The sequence below is a fragment of the Phaenicophaeus curvirostris genome, chromosome 1, assembly GCF_032191515.1.
Source record: "Phaenicophaeus curvirostris isolate KB17595 chromosome 1, BPBGC_Pcur_1.0, whole genome shotgun sequence".
Classification (NCBI taxonomy): Eukaryota; Metazoa; Chordata; class Aves; order Cuculiformes; family Cuculidae; genus Phaenicophaeus; species Phaenicophaeus curvirostris.
This window is the reverse complement of record NC_091392.1, coordinates 207,142,410-207,160,912: the sequence shown is the minus strand read 5'-3', so window position 1 is coordinate 207,160,912 and position 18,503 is coordinate 207,142,410. Positions and strand designations below refer to the sequence as shown.

Below are 18,503 nucleotides of genomic sequence, written 5' to 3'. Positions count from 1 at the left end.
CCATCCAATCTGGCCTTGACCACCTCCAGGGATGAGGCATCCACAACTTCCCTGGACAACCTGTGCCAGTGCCTCACCACCCTCATTGCCAAGAATTTGTTCCTAATGTCCAATCTAAACATTCCCCATTCCTTTTTAAAGCCACTCCCTCTGACATCTTATCACTCCATGTCCTTGTCAACAGTCCCTCCTCATCTTTCTTGTAGCCCCCTTCAGGTACTGGAACAATGCTCTAAGGTCTCCATGGAGCCTTCTCTTCTCCAGGCTGAACATGCCAACTCTCTCAGCCTGTCCTCATAGCAGGGATGTTCTAGCCCTCTTACCACCTTCATGGCCCTCCTCTGGGAATTATGAAGATCACATTTTAAACAAAAAAAATCCCAGGAGGTGTTTCCAGAGTAAGGGTAAAAGATTAAAACACCAGTGTGTTTATTTCCCTCCTACTTTAGATTATGTCAGCAAAATTTCGTTGTTCTATTACATTTTTGTCCCATTATTTCACAGAATCACAGAATCACAGAATAACCAGGTTGGAAGAGACCCACAGGATCATCGAGTCCAACCATTCCTATCAAACACTAAACCATGTCCCTCAGCACCTCATCCACCTGTGCCTTAAACACCTCCAGGGAAGGTGACTCAACCACCTCCCTGGGCAGCCTGTTCCAGTGCCCAATCACCCTTTCTGTGAAAAATTCTTTCCTAATGTCCAGCCTAAACCTCCCCTGGCGGAGCTTGAGGCCATTCCCTCTCGTCCTGTCCCCTGTCACTTGGGAGAAGAGCCCAGCACCCTCCTCTCTACAACCTCCTTTCAGGTAGTTGTAGAGAGCAATGAGGTCTCCCCTCAGCCTCCTCTTCTCCAGGCTAAACAACCCCAGCTCTCTCAGCTGTTCCTCATAAGGCCTGTTCTCCAGCCCCCTCACCAGCTTTGTTGCTCTTCTCTGGACTCACATCGACCTTGTGGAGTTTGATAGTGTTTACTAGTATTCCAAGCTCTTTATTTTTTTTCTAATATCTTTTGCATCCAGATCTTTCATATCTCTATACCTCTTTCAATGCCTCTCCCCAACCCACCCTTTGTATCTGTCTTCACACTTTTCTCTTGTTTTCTTCTCTTTTTTTCTATTTCTAGATACTTCGCTTCGTATTTTGTCCTGGTGTTCATCCCTTATTTGTCTGGATTTAGTTTTCCAGTCTTCTACCTCAGTTTACTTTCTCTGCCATTGCTGAACCTGTTGACTCTTGTCTGTATTTCTCAGTTCACACAGAGAGACGCTTTTGTGTTATTTCTTTTGTTGTAACCCCTATTTATCAAAACTTGAAAGCCTAGAGTGATAGGTCCAGTAAGTCCCATGAGATTAAACTGGGGAAGGGTTTCCTCCTCTGAGAATTTCTTATAAGCATCTTATATTTCTTGATCTCCTCCTTTCCTATCGAGTAGTCCTTTTTGTCTATTCACAAGTGCAAAAACTGTGAGTCTTGTTTGGTTTTTGAAAAAGGAAGGACTATTTTTCTTCCTTTTCTCATTCCAACTGCTGACAAGCACTTCCATGAACGCTTAATATGAATACTGGACTGTTCACTTACTTTATATTAAGGACGCACATAAGCTGTGCTAAACTGTAGGTTTATTCAGTATCTACCACCGTGAAAGGTCATCGGTTTGCCAAAGACAAAAGAGGACTCAAAAGGTGTGAAGAAAAGCTAACAAATACAGCAGAGAAAGAGTAAGGCTTTGAAAATAACATTTTGGTCCTTGTAAGAAATCAGTACACTGTAAATGTGTTTGCTCTTATATTCTTGCAGACGTATACACTGCAAAAAAGACGCGTTTTTACAATAGGTTTAAGGCTTTTTTTCCCCTACATTTCATTAATGCACTGTGAAAATGTGTGTCATTGTGTAAAATATCATTAGATTATAGTTCTCTGCCTTTTGTAGGTAGCTATTTTGAAAGTACTGCCAGAAACACACAGCACTCCCACAAATTGCCTTTTTTAAACTAAAGAACAGCTTTACAGATTCCCTTGACACCTATTAAGTATGAGCTAATACTGCCTCCATGCCACCTACACACCATCTCTGCATCCATTCCATAGTTTTGAATGTCTGTACTTCTACATCCTACACCCTTTCTATAAGATAAAAAAAATAAAAAGAAGGAGAAGAAAGAGAGAAAGAACAGCTCCCTCCCATTCTTTCTTCTTCCACCCAGGAAAAAAGAAAAAAAAAAAAAAAGAGAGGCTTGAAGCTTTGGTAGTCATCAATGACAATTTTACTTAATCTTTAAAAAAATGTGTCATTTTGAAAAATAACATTTAAAACCCTAATGCTTTCCTAATTAAAATAACTATGACTGTAATTCACAGATGGTTTACTTTTGCAGGAGTCTGAATGACACGAAAATTTCAGACTCACATGAGAGCACTTTGTAGTCCAGAAAGTGTTGAAAAGTGAGTGCTTTAGTGGATGAACATTTTAACCTTTTTCTCCCCCCTAGGCAAGCAGGAAACGTTTTGTGATTAGAGAAAAGAGCAGAATGAAGACAGGCAGCAGCCTCAAACACTGTTTTGATATCTGGCATATGAAATTCCAACATTTTTCAGCATTATTGCTTTTGCCGAACACCAGAACGATACAGAGGGCAGAGAGACGAGCTAGTTCTTGATCACTTTTAGAGGGTATCAGATTAAGTTCAAATGCTGAGCAACACAGATCTCCAGCCATACTAGCATCATCAAATGGGTTGTAGCAGTTTCTTCTATACATACTTCTGTCTAGAGCTCTGCTCTCCATAGACCTGACATATGACGTAAAATCTATAAACAGCTTTTATCTGTTTGTAAAAATGAATTTATATTGACATTTTCTATTTCTTCATTCACTTAAAAATTTCAGTAGGCTTCTGCTAATGAAGTTCATAGCGTAAGTGATACCACAACCACTCCATTTATGTTTCCTCTAGAGTGTGGGACAGGAGAAAAGAGCACTAATGCTTTGCATGTCCACTAGGCAGCTTCGTGACTCCACAATAAATCATAGAATCAGAGAATTATAGAATAGTTTGGGTTGGAAGGGACCTTAAAGATCTTCCAATTCCAACCCCCCTGACATGAGCAGAGAGGCCTTCAATTTGACCAGGCTGCCCAAGGTCCCATCCAACCTGGACTTGAACACCTCTAGGGATGGGGCAGCCACAGCTTCCATGAAGCTTCTTAATGTCTAATTTATATCTTTCCCTTTCCAATTTAGAGCCATCCCCCCTTGTCCTATCACTCCATGCTCTTCTAAAAAGTCCCTTCCCAGCTTTCTTGGAGGCCTCTTCAGGTACTGGAAGGCTGCTCGGAGGTCTCCCAGGAGCCTTCTCCAGGCTGAACAACCCCAACTCTCTCAGCCTGTCCTCATAGCAGAGGTTCTCCAGCCCTCTTATCATTTTCATGGCCTTCTCCAGACCCATTCCAACAGTTCCATAGCCTTCTTATGTTTGGGAATGTTAACTTTGACATGGATATTCCTGGTGATCAAGGCTTTAAGTTTTCAAAATGTAATTTTCATCCTCTTTTTCCTGTCAGAGTACCATAATATTGCCCTAGTGAAAAGGAATTCTTTAGAGACTTCTAGTAGAAATTAAGGGGAGAAACAAGCATTTTGAGGAATGGAGAGAGAAAGACAGAAATGAGGAAGATGTAGATGATTTGACATAGACATGAGACAGGGAAAAAAGGCTCCAATGTGATATAGAGGGTTTGTGAAAAGGAAAAGTGGATTATAAAGAGAAAATATAATCAGAGTAGAAGAATATAATTTTATTAAGTATTTGTATCTAGGCTTTTGTTGTCCAAGAGCTACTGAGATCCAAATGGTTATTATAATAACTACTGATAATTTAATTACAGCTAACAATATGAATAATTCAGTTTTTCTTACGGAAGAATTCTGGATTTAAGGTGATGTGAGCGAGAAGATGGAGGGTTTAATAGCCAAAGCTAGTAATAAGAAAAGTTCAATACATGTTTTGATGGATGGATGGACAAAATAGTCATTTGATATTCAGTTATTAAAGAATTCATAGACTTCAGTGACAGAGTGGCTGTGATGGGAGAAATCAAGGTGGAGTTCTGGTGTCCTGAAAGGAAGTTGAAAGCACAAAAATAGAGCTTGTTGGGTAGAGAGGAGAAAATTGGTATGGATTGCTGGGTAAGCATGAAAGTTTTCCTTGTTGGTGATACAGGATTAGAAGTGTAGAAGAGAATTAGATTTAAACTGAAGAATCATAGTATCGTAGAATTGCTTGGTTTGAGATCACAGAGTCCAACCACTCCTGTCCACCACTAAAGCAGATCCCTGAGCACCTCACATACCTGTCTTTTAAATACCTCCAGGGATGGGGACTCAGCGACCTCCCTGGGCAGCCTCTGCCAGTGCCTAAGAACACTTTCAGTCAAGAATTTTTTCCTGGTGTCTAATCTGAACCTCCCCTGGTGCAAGTTGAGGCCATTTCATCCTGTCCTCTCACTTGTCACTTGAGAGAAGAGACCAACACCAACCTCACTATGACCTTCTTTTAGGTAGCTATAGACAGTGTTAAGGTGTCCCCTCCTTTTCTCCAGGCTAAACAACCTCAGTTCCCTCAGCTGTATCTCATAAGGCTTGTTCTCCAGCCTCTCCATCAGCTTCATCTTACTCCAGCACATCAATGTCTTTCTTGTAGTGAGGGGCCCAAAACTGAACACAGATTCCAGGTGCAGCCTCAATGAATAAAGTGATCAACCACCTTTTCGTAGCACGTTTTGAAGAAATAAGGAGGAAAAGAAGTAGGGGCAGAACAAAAGATTCCTAAGGAAACTTAGCAAACTCTGGGAAAGAAGCAGACTTCAGAACAGATGGCGGGTGAAGAAGAAAGTCAGAGTGCTAAGACAACAAGGAAAAGAGAGAATTTTGAAAGAAAAGTCAAAAATTATTGGGAGTCACTGGTCAAGAAAATGAGGATGAGAGTACATCAATAAGAGCATGTCAAACTTCTCATCAATCAGCACCCCCAACACAAAGGAGATGATTCTTCACTAATCAGTCCCTCTTTCTCTAACTTCTTAGAGCTGATTCTAGAAGGAAACCTGCAGCACAGGTTCAGGAAGGCAAGGCTAGGAACTAGATTTCATAATTTTACTGAAGGTTGGGATTCAATCTCAGTAAGGGCAGGGAGTTTCTCTCATATTCCAACTTGGGCTAAATTCTTCTACTCCACAAATGACAGCTAACTGTTACCATTTTCTGCTCCACGTGGGTTTATGACCTGCTACCTTTCACTTTGCCCACGTACCCATTTCATGCAAGTTAAAACTTATTTTCTGTTATGTTGTCTAACACATTAGCATAATTACATCCCAAAGGCTGTTTTCCCCCTAACCTGTATTTAACTTGAAGATTATAGTGGTTGGTCTGGACGTTTTTGAAACTGGATGGGGACTGTGCCTGACAGCTTGCTTGTATTTTCCAAGTAGATTTTTTATTCAACCAAGTTATTCCTCAACCTAAGAAGGATATGGAGCTGTTGCAACAGGGCCAGAGGAGGCTGCAAGGATGATCACAGGGCTGGAGCACCTCCCATACGAGGACAGGCTGAGAGAGTTGGGGTTGTTCAGCCTGGAGAAGAGAAGGCTCCGAGGAGACCTTAGAGTGACCTTCCAGTACCTGAAGGGGCTACAGGAAAGCTGGAGGGGGACTGTTCACAAAGGCTTGTAGTGATAGGAAGAGGGGCAATGGGGATAAGCTGGAGAGGGGCTAGACATAAGAGGGAATTTCTTCACAATGAGGTTGGGGAGGCTCTGGAGCAGGTTGCCCAGAGAAGCAGTGGCTGCCTCATCCCTGGAGGTGTTGAAGCCCAGGTTGGATGGAGCCTTGAGCAGCCTGATCTAGTGGGAGGTGTCCCTGCCCATGGGTTGTTGGAACTGGATGGCCTTTAAGGTCCCTTCCAAGGCAAACTCTTCTATATTTCTAGGATTCTATTTTATAAAAGTACTGGCATTATAATGTTCTTAAATTACAGATCTCATGTAAACCCTTAGCTGGATTGTATATGTATTATTGTTATTTACCTGTCATCCTTTTAGCCTTTTTTTGTTGATGGTGAATGTTTTCCTGCTGTTTGTATTCTAGATAGGAGTCCGAAAAGTGTTTCTTAAGTACTGGCAAGCTGACCATCTCAACGATTTGTGCCTTCAGCTTCAGAAGAAAATTATAACCTGCCAAAAAGGTAACAATTACAGAACAAGTTTTCCTGAGATCTTGCTTTGTACACTGAGCAGAGTATTGCAGAGCAAAAAAATGTTCTCCTCCTTGAATAGTTTTCCTATAGTTTTTATACATTTCCCTACAGACATATTTCCACATAACTGATTTTATTTTAGGTGATATTAAAATTGATGATGCTTGCACTCTCTGTCTCTCAAAGATATTTTTATGGCAAACTGTTGACTGCAACTAAAATTTAGAGGATCTAAAATACTTGCTTTTTAAAGCATATTTGGTGATTTTTCAAGGCATTAATATCACCTACAACTTCTTGCTGCAAATCAAATACTGTTCCATGTGTTCAAATGGGTTGAGAGTGAAAACAAAACTAATAATTCAATATGTATAGTTGTCTTCTCCCCCCCTCCCTTTTTTCTTACAACTTTCATATGACTGCTAGATTTTTGTGTTTAGGCATTTTTTTTCTCCCTTTTATAACTGCATTTTTACTAAGGTCACACTGACATTTTTTGGCACAGTTGTAAAAGGAGGTATTATCTGCTGCCTCCTGATTTTCTGTTCCTTCTGTTCCATTTACTATCAAAATCTCGAATAGCTGCTGAAAATGTGAATATTACTTTGTTTGAAGAAGCTTCCTTCACACAATGCATTATTTATCTAATTGGCTGATGTCTGTAACAGTTTCTATTATCACCTTTTTAAAGGCAATTAAAAAGACGAAGATTTATCTTGGATATTTTTTTGGTCAGATACATATTATTGCAGACTTAAGAATATATAAACGACTTTAATTTTAACTATCTCTTCTTCACAACAAGTAAGAAAGTGCAGAGTACTTTAATACAACCCTACACTAAAATGTAAAGCACCCTTAGATGGGGGCCTCCAAGAAAGCTGGGGAGGGACTTTTTACAAAGGCTTGTACTGATAGGATGAGGGGCAATGCATATAAACTGGAGAGGGATAGATTTAGACTGGACTTAAGGAGGAATTTCTTCACCATGAGGGTGGTGAGGCACTGGAACAGGCTGCCCAGGGAAGTTGTGGCTGCCCCATCCCTGGAGGTGTTGAAGGCCAGGTTGGATGAGCCTTGGGAAGCCTCATCTAGTGGGAGGTGTCCCTGCCCATCACAGGAGGGGTGGAACTGGATGATCTTTAAGATCCCTTCCAACTCAAACTACTCTATGAGTCTATGAAATGTTCTCATTGAGAAGAAAATATGCTGCAATGTCCATCTTATAATGAAATCCTGAACTACTCATTTCATGAAAATGTGTGCAAAGAGGTGTATTTCTGCCAACCCTTACTGACAAAACTTTGCTGAACGTTTCTTTTAAAACATCTCAATTTTGATTACAGTGTTATTCTGAGTAACTGTACAGTCCCTAAATGCTAAAGCTGGTGGTACTAGGTATCATTTTAATAGACCAACTGAGTGGGCTACTCTGCAATCTTCATGCTTGCTAGCAATCCTACTAGAGGAGTGACCTCTGTTTCCTTTTCCTAACCAACCTTAGTGGCATTACCAACGCTTTTGTTTGTCAAGGTGAAAGTACACACGTATACACACACTTGTAAAAATGTTATTTTAAAATACAGGCTTTTTTCTCTTTCCAAAGTCATCCAGAATTTATTGCTTAACAACTTGTCAAATACCCTGTCTGCGCTGCAGCAGATAAGTTTAAAGAAAATACTGGAAGCGAGGGAACAATTTTTTATTATTAAGCTCTTTTGATTTTTTTCATACCTGCAAGTAGTGAAATGTTGATAATGTTCTATGCATGTATTCATCACCTTTGCAACAGCAACACTACGAATTCAGAAGCAGTTATGTGTGTATCCAATGTGAATATTTTTACCAAATTGTTAACAAATAACTATACTATAATTTCCTTTTCAACTAAATTGAGTAAGTGCTTTAAAGTTTTAAGGAGTCAGATTTTATAGAATGTAACTAAAGGCATTGAAAATGGCACGGCTTCTTTTGATTATGAAAGTGTAAACCATAGAACCACACAGTCATACAAAGAATCATAGAATAGTTTGGGTTGGAATGTTAAAGATGTTTTACATTCATGGAATACTAATAGTTTCATTCACTGTTTACATTTTTCCTTTAGATTAATTCATCTTGAATCTTTGTCACTTTATGCTGTTCTGCAGTGCTCCTAAGACCGAAATTTAATTACATTGTTATAAAGGTCTAATGCATTTTAGCATTTTTCTACCTTCCAGTCTTAATATTAACATTTTCAGTATTTTCCCCCCAAACATGAACCAACGTCTTATGCAGTTTATTGCCTGCTGACTTCACTTATGAAAAACCTTTCAATGATCAGAATGAGAGTAACTATAACAGGCAATGATGAAGTTTGACTTATGTTTGATACATGTAATTTGTACTGAAAATCAATATCTTAGGCAACAAGTGATTAATTATAGACCAAGTTCTTCCTTTTGAACTATACAGCAGTTATTCGAGATCATAGAACCATGGAATCACAGAATCGCTTGGTCGGAAAAGGCATTTGAGATCATCAAGTCGAATAGTACATGTCCACCAAACTATATCCCTGAGCACTTCATCTATCTGTCTTCTAAATCTTTCAAGGGATGGGGACGCAGCCACTTCCCTGGGCAGCCTCTTCTAGTGCCTCAGATGCCTTTTGGTGGAGAAATTTTTCTTGATATCCAATCTAAACCTCTCCTTGTGCAACTTGAAGCCATTCCTTCTCATCCTATCACCTGTCACTTGGGAGAAGAGACCAACACCCACCTCACTACAACCTCCTTTCAGGTAGTTGTAGGCAGTGATAAGGTCTCCCCTCAGCTTCCTCTTCTCCAGGTTAAACAACCCCAGGTCCCTCAGCCACCTTTCACAAAACTTGTTCTCCAGCCTCTTCATCAGCTCTGTTGCTCTTTATCATGGCCTTAGAGGTCCCCGTGCCTTGTGTTTCTGATCAAGTGGATACCTCTGGAAACTGAGAATATTTAGGTTAAGTAGAATTTGTTGTAAAGAATGTTCATAGGAAATAGTACAGCTGCATGGGAAATACACCAAAATCATCCCCCGATACAAGGCTGACAAAGAATGTGAAAAATAGGCCTAATCAATACATAAAGCTGATGCAACGCAGGTGAAATTTTTATCCTAAAAAATGCAGACATGACGTGACAGATACATTTGACAAATGTGCATTAAATTAATCTGATTGCTTTTACTGCAAGGAAACGAGCAACGAAAGGTCTTTAAGCATCTTTAAGAAGCTCATCTCAGTTTTGATTTTTTGTAGGCACACCAGAATATTCAAAGCACTTTTTAAGCTGAGCAGAAGCAAACAATCATTTAATTCCCACTGCATTCATAGAATCATAGAATAGACTGGGTTGGAAGGGACCTTAAAGCCCATCCAGTTCAAAGCCCCTGACATGGGCAGGGACACCTCCCACTAGATCAGGCTGCTCAAGGGTCCATCCAACCTGGCCTTCAACACCTCCAGGGATGGGGCATCCACAACTTCCATGGACAACTTGTTCCAGTGCCTCACCAGTCTCATCGTGAAGAAATTCTTCCTTATATCTAGTCTAAATCTGCTCCTCTCCAGTTTATACCCATCCCCCCACATCCTATCACCACCAGCCTTTGTAAACAGTCCCTCCCCAGCTTTCTTGGATGCCTCCTTTCAGGTATTAGAAGGTTGCTCTAAGGTCTCCTTGGAGCCTTCTCTTCTAAAGGCTGAACAACCCCAACTCTCTCAGCCTGTCCTCGTATGGGAGGCGCTCCAGCCCTCAGATTATCCTTGTAGCCTCCTTTGGCCCCATTCTAACAGCTCCATCTCCTTCATATGTTGAGGATTCTAGAACTGGACACAATACTCCAGATGAGGTCTGACAAGAGAGGAACAGAGGGGCAGTGTATTAATAATTTATTCAGGATTTTCTTTTGAAAGAAGTGACCTTTTGACCTTTGCAGTGCAAATCACCTGGTTGGAAAAGAGCTTTGCCATCATCATGTCCAATCATAAGTTTCACAACCTGCAGCATACGTCTGTGTCTCCAGCAGTAATGTCATAAAAAATACTGTTTAGTGAAAATAAGCATTTTGATTTGTTATAGCTCAAATTTATGAATGAATTTACTATCACTATGTCGTTTTTTACACTGATAGTAGAAAACAGAAAGAGCTCTATTTTAGTATGTTATTTATTATCGGCACTTTGGATACCGTGTTCAGTATTGGGCCCCTCACTAGAAGAAGGACATCGAGGTGCTGGAACACGTCCAGAGGAGGGCAATGAAACTGGTGAAGGGGCTGGAGAAAAAGTCTTATAAGGAGCAGCTGATGGAACTGGGCTTGTTTTGCCTGGAGAAAAGGAGGCTGAGGGGAGACCTTATCACTGTCTACAACTACCTGAAAGGAGGTTGTGGAGAGGTGGGTGTTGGTCTCTTCTCTCAAGTGGTAGATGATAGAATGAGAAGGAATGGCTTCAAGATGCATGAGGGGAGGTTCTGATTGGACATTAGGAAAAAATTCTTCACCAAAAGGATTCTGTGGCCGTGGCAGAGGCTGCCCAGGGAGGTGCTTGAGTCTCCATCTCTGGAGGGAATTAAAAGTCAGGGGAGATGAAGTGCTTAGGGATATGGTTTCATGGACAGGTATGGTTGGCCTTGATGATCTCAAAGGTCTTTTCCAACCCATCAATTCAATGATTCTATGATCATACGTTGTCACATTTCTTTTGTTCTTTGCTCAAGACCTTGAATGCACTTCTTTGCTCAAGACCTTGACTGCACTTCTTTGCTCATGTTTACAGCTGAACACACAGTAATATAAAGTTATTCACTAATTAATGAGTTGTCTTCCTTCGATCCATATTTTTTCCTTGTTATGGTAGTTGTAAGAGGATTTCTAGCTCGCCAGCGCCTGCTACAGAAGATGAGCATCAAGCAGCAAGAAGTCACCTCAATCAAAAGCTTCTTGCAGAACGTCGAGGATATGGGGTTGAAAACATATGATGCCTTGGTCATTCAAAATGCTTCTGACATTGCTCGGGAAAATGACCGGCTTCGCAATGAGATGAACGCTGCTTATCACCGAGAAAAGTTAGAGGCTAGAAACAGACCAGAAGAAGGACACAAAAGGTAAGATGAGGAAACATCTTCTATGAAGAATTAAAGCATTTATTCTATCTTAGTGGTTTCCTCCCCTGCTTAGAAAGTCACATAAATGACTGAGGAATTGCAAGAAGATTCTTAAGTCTATACTCAACACAAATCAATTTCAGACACTATTTTTTTTCTGTGCTGATAAAGACATGAAGTTTGGAAACTTAAGGACACCCCTTATATCCTGTTGAGGGGACACTGAGCTTTATAGGGACTTACTCAAATCTCTGAGACATTTCTTTTTTACAGAAATATTTTTAATTTAAAGAGATTAGAGTTGAACTTTCATGAAATGAGCCAAGCAAAATAAAAGTTCTTCTAATTGAATAATCCTGCACTGGGAAATCTGTCCCTGCCTGGGGCATGGGGGTTGGAACTGGATGATCTTTAAAGTCCCTTCCAAACGAGCTTTATGTGATCCTATGATTGTATGAACTTGCCAAGATGATGAAAAGCACCTTGGAAGGCATTAAAATCCGGTGAAGTCCAGACCAAGCAATCCTCATTATGCACTGAATTAGATTGATTGTTCAGAGGAGGGTCCAGAGGAGGCTACAATTATGATCTGAGGGCTGGAGCATCTCCCATATAAGAACAGGCCAAGAGAGTTGGGGTTGTTCAGCACGGAGAAGAGAAGGCTCCGAGGAGACCTTAGAGCGACCTTCCAGTACCTGAAGAGGCTCCAGTAAAGCTGGAGAGAGACTTTTTAGAAAGCCTTGTAGTGATAGGAATAGGGGGAATGGCTTTAAACTGGAGAGGGTCAGATTTAGACTACGCATAAGGAAGAATTTCTTCACAATGAGGGTGGTGAGGCACTGGCCCAGGTTGCCCAGGGAATTCGTGGCTGCCCCATCCATCCCAGGAGGTGTCCAAGGCCAGGTTGGATGGGGTCTTGGGCAGCCCGATCTAGTGGGAGGTACCCCTGCCCATGGTAAGGGGTTGGAACTAGATGGTCTCCCTTCCAACCCAAGCTATTCTATAATTCTGTGACTGTGAGGAGAATACACTCCTCTTTTTTAGACACAGGGAAACATTTTTCTCTTTAACTCCCATCAGAGCTTTCAGGAGCGTGTATTTTGCAAATCCAGCAAATATTTGATAGCCTTTTGCTAGGAACTGGATCCCCAATCTCTTTCATCTTAGACACCTGTATGGGCAGTGGTAACATTTGCAGTTGATAGGTATGTGTTATAGGGATTGCAGGAATGTATCTACAAGTTGCTGGACATACAAATATTTATTTTTCCATAGGAACCTGGTTTTCGTCCAGAAGAACTCCCTTTGCTTTCATTGCTTTTGTCAGTGACTTTTATTAAAGTGAAAATGGCAGTGCATCTGCTTAATTAGCTTCAAATATCCCAGTGATTACATATTGGAGGAAATGCCTTTGTAGGAAAGACTGTAATTAAACATTACAGTGAAAACAAATTATCCACTGAGCACCATGCTTTCATCTTTAGCTATTTCATTTACTACATGGGCAGCTGGTTATATCCTGTACATGAATTCCAGCTCTGCTGGTGATTTGCCATGCAGAAATACAATTTAAAAAATATGCTCAGGGATTTATTTGCAAAACGGCAGTATAGAAATAATCTATCTAATAAATTATGACTCTAAGCAAAAAAGGCTTTCAACTTCTTGGTTTTGGGAGGAATAAAATGTCAGAAGAGTTTTTGTTAAAAGTCAGTTTGTTGGAAGCAACTGATAAACATGATGTCTTAATGTGTATTGAAACAAGAAAAAAATGGAATAAGAAAAACTCAACAATTGCGATTTAAATAAATAAGTGTAATGTAATAATTAATGTGATTAAATGGCAACTAATAATTAAGCTTAAACAGGAAGATATATAGATATCTGAGTGGAATTTTTTGAGCAGCCAATGTAGGTGGTTAAAATAAGGTCATCTAATATTTAAAGATTTGCATTATCTAAATAGAATTTCTAGTTGTCTTTTTATAAAATAATGATAAAAGCTAAGCATTTGCTGCCTCAGTAACTTTCTATTAAAGTGGATTTCCCAGAAATTATCATTCAGATTGAAAACCCAGCTTTTGATTGTGTGTAACAATCAAAGTGTGAACAATTCCTTCAGTGAATGGCTGGTCAACAATATGAAACTGCCTAATGAAGGCTGCGTTTGTGTGAAAAAAAAGGGCCAGTGTCCTGATTTATCATGAAACAGGAAATGGAAGAAAGCTAGCAGCTTGATCTGGATTTGTTTGTCAGAAGATTACTAGACACATCCCCTCGACGCAGCGGGGGAGTTGGGAGATTGTTTACCGAAAAGCTGTCGTTATGTTTGCATGAAGAGGTTCATTGTTATCGCTTGAATAATGCATCTGGGCCTCTTTGCTGTGATTTCAGAGCTGAAGACAAGGGTGGGAAGGTCTCCGAGGACAGCTTCGCCGGCTGTCGAACGCCTAAGCACTTTCATTCCAGCTCCGTCCCCATCCCTATGGCCGTGGACAGCTTGGTACATTCGGCGGCTGGGTCATCCATCAGATCCCCCTCCCTGCACTCGGTGTTCAGCATGGATGAGAGCAATAACCTGCCATCACCACGGAAACAGCCTCCTCCCAAACCAAAGAGGGACCCCAACACACGACTGAGCGCTTCGTACGAGGCTGTTAGCGCTTGCTTGTCGGCAGCTTCTAAGGAAACCGCTAATGAAGGTTAGGCATAAAGGCAGAAACAGGCACAAACGTTACTCTAGGTTATTGATTTATTCTTTTCACTTTGATCCTTTTAAACACAGTCAAGCGCCCTTGAAAAGTCCCGCTTCCCTGGAATACTTCAGTGGCAGTAAATAAAATTAGCCCATTTGTCATTTGTTTCCAAATCAGCAAATACTACTCATGTGTTTTAATTGCCTAGTTTATCAACAACTAAAACTTATTTGCCGAACTCCCTCTAGAAACAAATTATCTCTGTTGACTCGAGCTATTCTACCCCACTGACCATTTGATTTCACCTTTTAAACTGTATGTTAGAGTATCTTTAGCGCTAGCAGAGAATGCTTGAATCTTGAATCGCATCAAGTTCAACATTCTTTTTCCTACTCCTTCTCTATGTTCACATGAATAACTTATGCATTCAAGGGGTTATGTTTGTGCCATAACTTGCTTATAGTGATTTTTTTTTGCTTAGAAGGAAAGTGCTATGGAAGTCCCAAAGTATCTCAATGCATTACAGTGCATACAGAGCAGTTTTAAGTTCAGTCATTCTATTCTCCTTTGCCCTCTAAATGAATGAGTAGAATGCGTTCTGCTTTTCCTTGACAAGCGTGACTTGTCATGCTTTGTGTAAAGAATCCTCTAGGCTTATCAGGGAAGATCCTTCAGGTTGAGTTTAAAGCTATGTAGAACCATTCTCTAATCCTGCGTACAATGGATTGAAACCCTTTGCAGTTCCCTCTTGCAAAATCATCACTGTTCTCCTGTCCAGTTCATTAGATACAGGTCCATTTTTCTTAACCTCTTCCTTGCTTGTTCAAGCTCTTTGTAAGAAGAGATTAATGATGTCCAATATATTTTTAAACTAGTGTGGCTTAAGGAGCTCTGTAGTGGATTTGGTTTTCTGTGTCCAGCTCTGCAAGAGATAACTGATTTAACCAAAAGGCTCCTAGCAGATGTTTTTGAAAGAACGACAGTTTATACCTGTGTGTATGTTCTTAACACTAATGCTTGTATAGATTCACAAAACAGCTTTGGAGTTCTCCACATGTGTAGGAAACAATAGGACCAGTTTCCCTGCAGCGTACTCATTTTCCAAGAATTATTTTGGTTTCCTGAGCCTTTGTCCACAACCAGCTCTGATTTACAACATCTAATTTTGATCTTAGAAGACTAGTCACCTAGGTATCTTGTCTTTCTACTCCCTACTTGCCTTGAGGCTATGAAAAGACATCTAGTTTAGTTAGCTGTATATTCAGTTGGAGAATTGCCCTTAGGCTATGGGATTTCCTAACTTTATAAATTATTTCTACACCTGCAGTACAAAAGAAAGAGAGATAAGCATAATATCTGCCTATAATTAGAGTTTTATAGATATTACATAAAAGGAGGATGCTTCAGTTACTGGTAATAACTTGTCAAAGTAGCACCATGCTAAAACTTCTAGTTTAAAGCATGTTCCACTCCCTTGGTGGAAAAGGAAAAACAAGCACATATTTCCACTTGTTACAGACCTTGCAGCGAACATTTGGATTCAAAAGATACCTCTTCAGGTATTAGTTCTCATCTTTTAGTGGTGGCAGAAATTGCCAAAGCAGATTATATGCTCGGGCAGCAAAGGTTTGTGCTTTAGAAGCTGAAAATTTGACATTTAGTTCCTAGAAGAACTTATTCTTTTGACTGAATCCCTGTGTCTGTGATTGCTGCTCGTTGTAAAACTGTATGGGCAAGATTTGAAGGCTTAAAGTACTGGCTCTGTGCAAGAAAAAAATTACTTTTATCTGTTAATAACACAGTCTTTTTTTCACTTTCCTAGTACTGACCCGTCCAAGGCCACACAGTGATGACTATAGCACCATGAAAAAAATACCTCCGAGAAAACCAAAACGAAGTCCCAATACAAAGCTTAGTGGCTCTTATGAAGAAATACCCGGTCAAAAGCCTGGGAATATAAAACAGGCGAGCACAGTAACTAAACCGGGTGGCTATGACACCGTGACGGTACAGAGAGCGGTTTCTGCTGATGGGCCGCAACATGGTGTGCTGAGTCTCTATATGTCACAAGAGGAGGAGGAAAATGAGCCTGTCTATATTGAAATGGTGGGGAACGCGATGAAAAGCAGTTCTGCTGAAGCAGAAAGCCCTGAACAAGGAGAGTCTGTATACGAAGAAATGAAGTATTTTCTACCAGAAGAAGGAAGCAACGGTAGTGGAATAATTCCAGTATTAACTGGGTCTCCTCCTCTGTTGTTTGAAAGCAAAAAAGATGTTAATGTTGAAGATGGAACATTAGATGGAAACAATCAAGCTGCTGTGATCTACAAAGACTCCTGTGACATTCCAGCCCCTTTCCCTAACTTGCTTCCCCACAGGCCACCACTTCTTGTATTTCCTCCAACCCCTGTCACATGTTCACCTGCTTCTGATGAATCACCTTTAACACCACTAGAAGTCAAAAAGCTTCCTGTCTTGGAAACCAACCTGAAATACCCTGTGCAATCAGAAGGCTCGAGTCCATTATCACCACAGTACTCCAAAAGCCAGAAAGGGGAGAATGAAAGGCCAGCATCTCCAGGCTTGGTTGTGTTCAATGTTTCCAGCAAAGTGACTCCTCCTTCCACACCACCTCCTCCTCTCCCACCACCCCCTCCTCCTGTGCCACCTCCTATCTCCTACCGGGCTTCCACGCATTTTGCATTTCCTCCGGAGACATGTGCTACTTTTCTGATTAATACGGGGAAAACAGGTACAAACTCAGACCCGTCCAAAGTACCTCAGAGACCAAATCCTGCTCAACTTGGATGCTCGTCTTCTCCGTTCTCCAAACTGCCTTACTCCCCAAAGGTGGCAAGAGCAGATCACAGGAAGTTGAACTCAAATTCATCTTTTCCATACAGCCCTACAAACTCAAGGTCATTGACCAGTCCCCTTGATGAGTTAACTAGCTTGTTCAACTCAGGACGGAGCGTGCTACGAAAATCTGCAGCGGGACGGAAGATCAGGGAGCCAGAAGGTAAGACCAAACTCTGTGCTTCTGTATACTCTATATCTTCTGCACCAAAACTTTATTATATTGGAAGGTGATAGAGCGGTGAAAGTACAAACAAACCCATTGTTTGTTTTTTTTTATTTTTAAAGGACAAAAATCTGTTGTAGTTTCAAGAAGCACAACTAGAAGATATATTGCATTTAAAAATTATAGGTCTTCAGGTGTTCTCTAAAATGTAAACTTTACGTTTACTAAGATGTTTGTATGTCATGAATTTAAAAGGATTATTTTTAACATTCCAGCAATCTCAATAAAAATAAATGCAGATATTACATCATGTGAAAATGGGTTTATGGTATCAATCTACAGAAATACTTTGAATGAAACACACAGCTAGGTGTCTGGTAGATAGCTTGCACTTTTAATTTGAAGACTTTCTTTTAAGACTTTGTTATTTCCTTTCCATGAAATTGTGATTCTAGTGATACAGACATTATTACTCTCCTAAATTAGGCTGAGACAGAGTTGTGCAGCAAATTAGATTTATATACTGGAGACTTTCCAGTACATTAGTGACCTTCCAGTACCAGAAAGGGGCTACAGGAAAGCCAGGGAGGGACTTTTTACAAGGGCATGAAGTGATAGGAGGTGAGGGAATGGCTATAAACTGTAAGGGGGAAGATTTAGATTAGTCGTTAAGAAGAAACTCTTGACGCTGAGGGTGATGAGGCACTGGCACAGGTTGCCAGGGAAATTGTGACTGCCCTAGCCCTGGAAGTGTTGAAGGTCAGGTTGGATGGGGCCTTGAGAAGCCTGATCTGGTGGGAGGTGACGGTGCCCTTGTCAGGGGAGTTGGAACTGGATGATCTTCAAGGTCCCTTCCAACCCAAACCATTCTCTGATTCTATAATTCTGTGATTAAACTGTTAGAGTTGTAACTTCTAAGTGATTAAAGCTGAAGTTAATCCAAGACGTGTGTATCAATTACAACACTTACTCCAGCCTCCACATCACTGAGTCATTGAGTCATTGAATCATTGAATCATTGAATCATTGAATCATTGAATCATTGAATCATTGAATGATAGAATGGTTTGGATTGGAAGGGATCTTAAAGATCATCCAGTTCCAATCCTCCTGCCATGGGCAGGGACACTTCCCACCAGATCAGGCTGGTCAAGGTCCCATCTGACCTGGTCTTCAACACCTCCAGGGGTGGGGCAGCCACAGCTTCCCTGGGCAAAGTGTATAAAACAGAAGAGTAGAGTATGGGATAGATTAATTGTACATTTTCCTAAATATCTACCTCACCATTTATTTCAGTGCCGTATCCTGATTTATTCAGCTGTGGTAGGACAGAAGCACTTGTTTGTGCTTTCTCTGGATATGTGTATTTCTCTCTACGTACCACATTATCT

General features: G+C 40.7%; 1 protein-coding gene across 3 annotated transcripts in view; it reads left to right on the top strand.

Moving 5' to 3' along the window:
* Positions 1 to 18,503, top strand: part of MYO16 (myosin XVI) — a 303,016-nt gene that overhangs the window by 246,165 nt on the left and 38,348 nt on the right. For all 3 annotated transcript variants that reach the window (XM_069883455.1, XM_069883453.1, XM_069883454.1), the window contains exons 29-32: positions 6,157 to 6,253; positions 11,148 to 11,394; positions 13,789 to 14,096; positions 15,913 to 17,109. In XM_069883455.1, the coding sequence (XP_069739556.1) occupies positions 6,157 to 6,253; positions 11,148 to 11,394; positions 13,789 to 14,096; positions 15,913 to 17,109 (1,849 nt within the window). The remainder of the gene's footprint in view (positions 1 to 6,156; positions 6,254 to 11,147; positions 11,395 to 13,788; positions 14,097 to 15,912; positions 17,110 to 18,503) is intronic.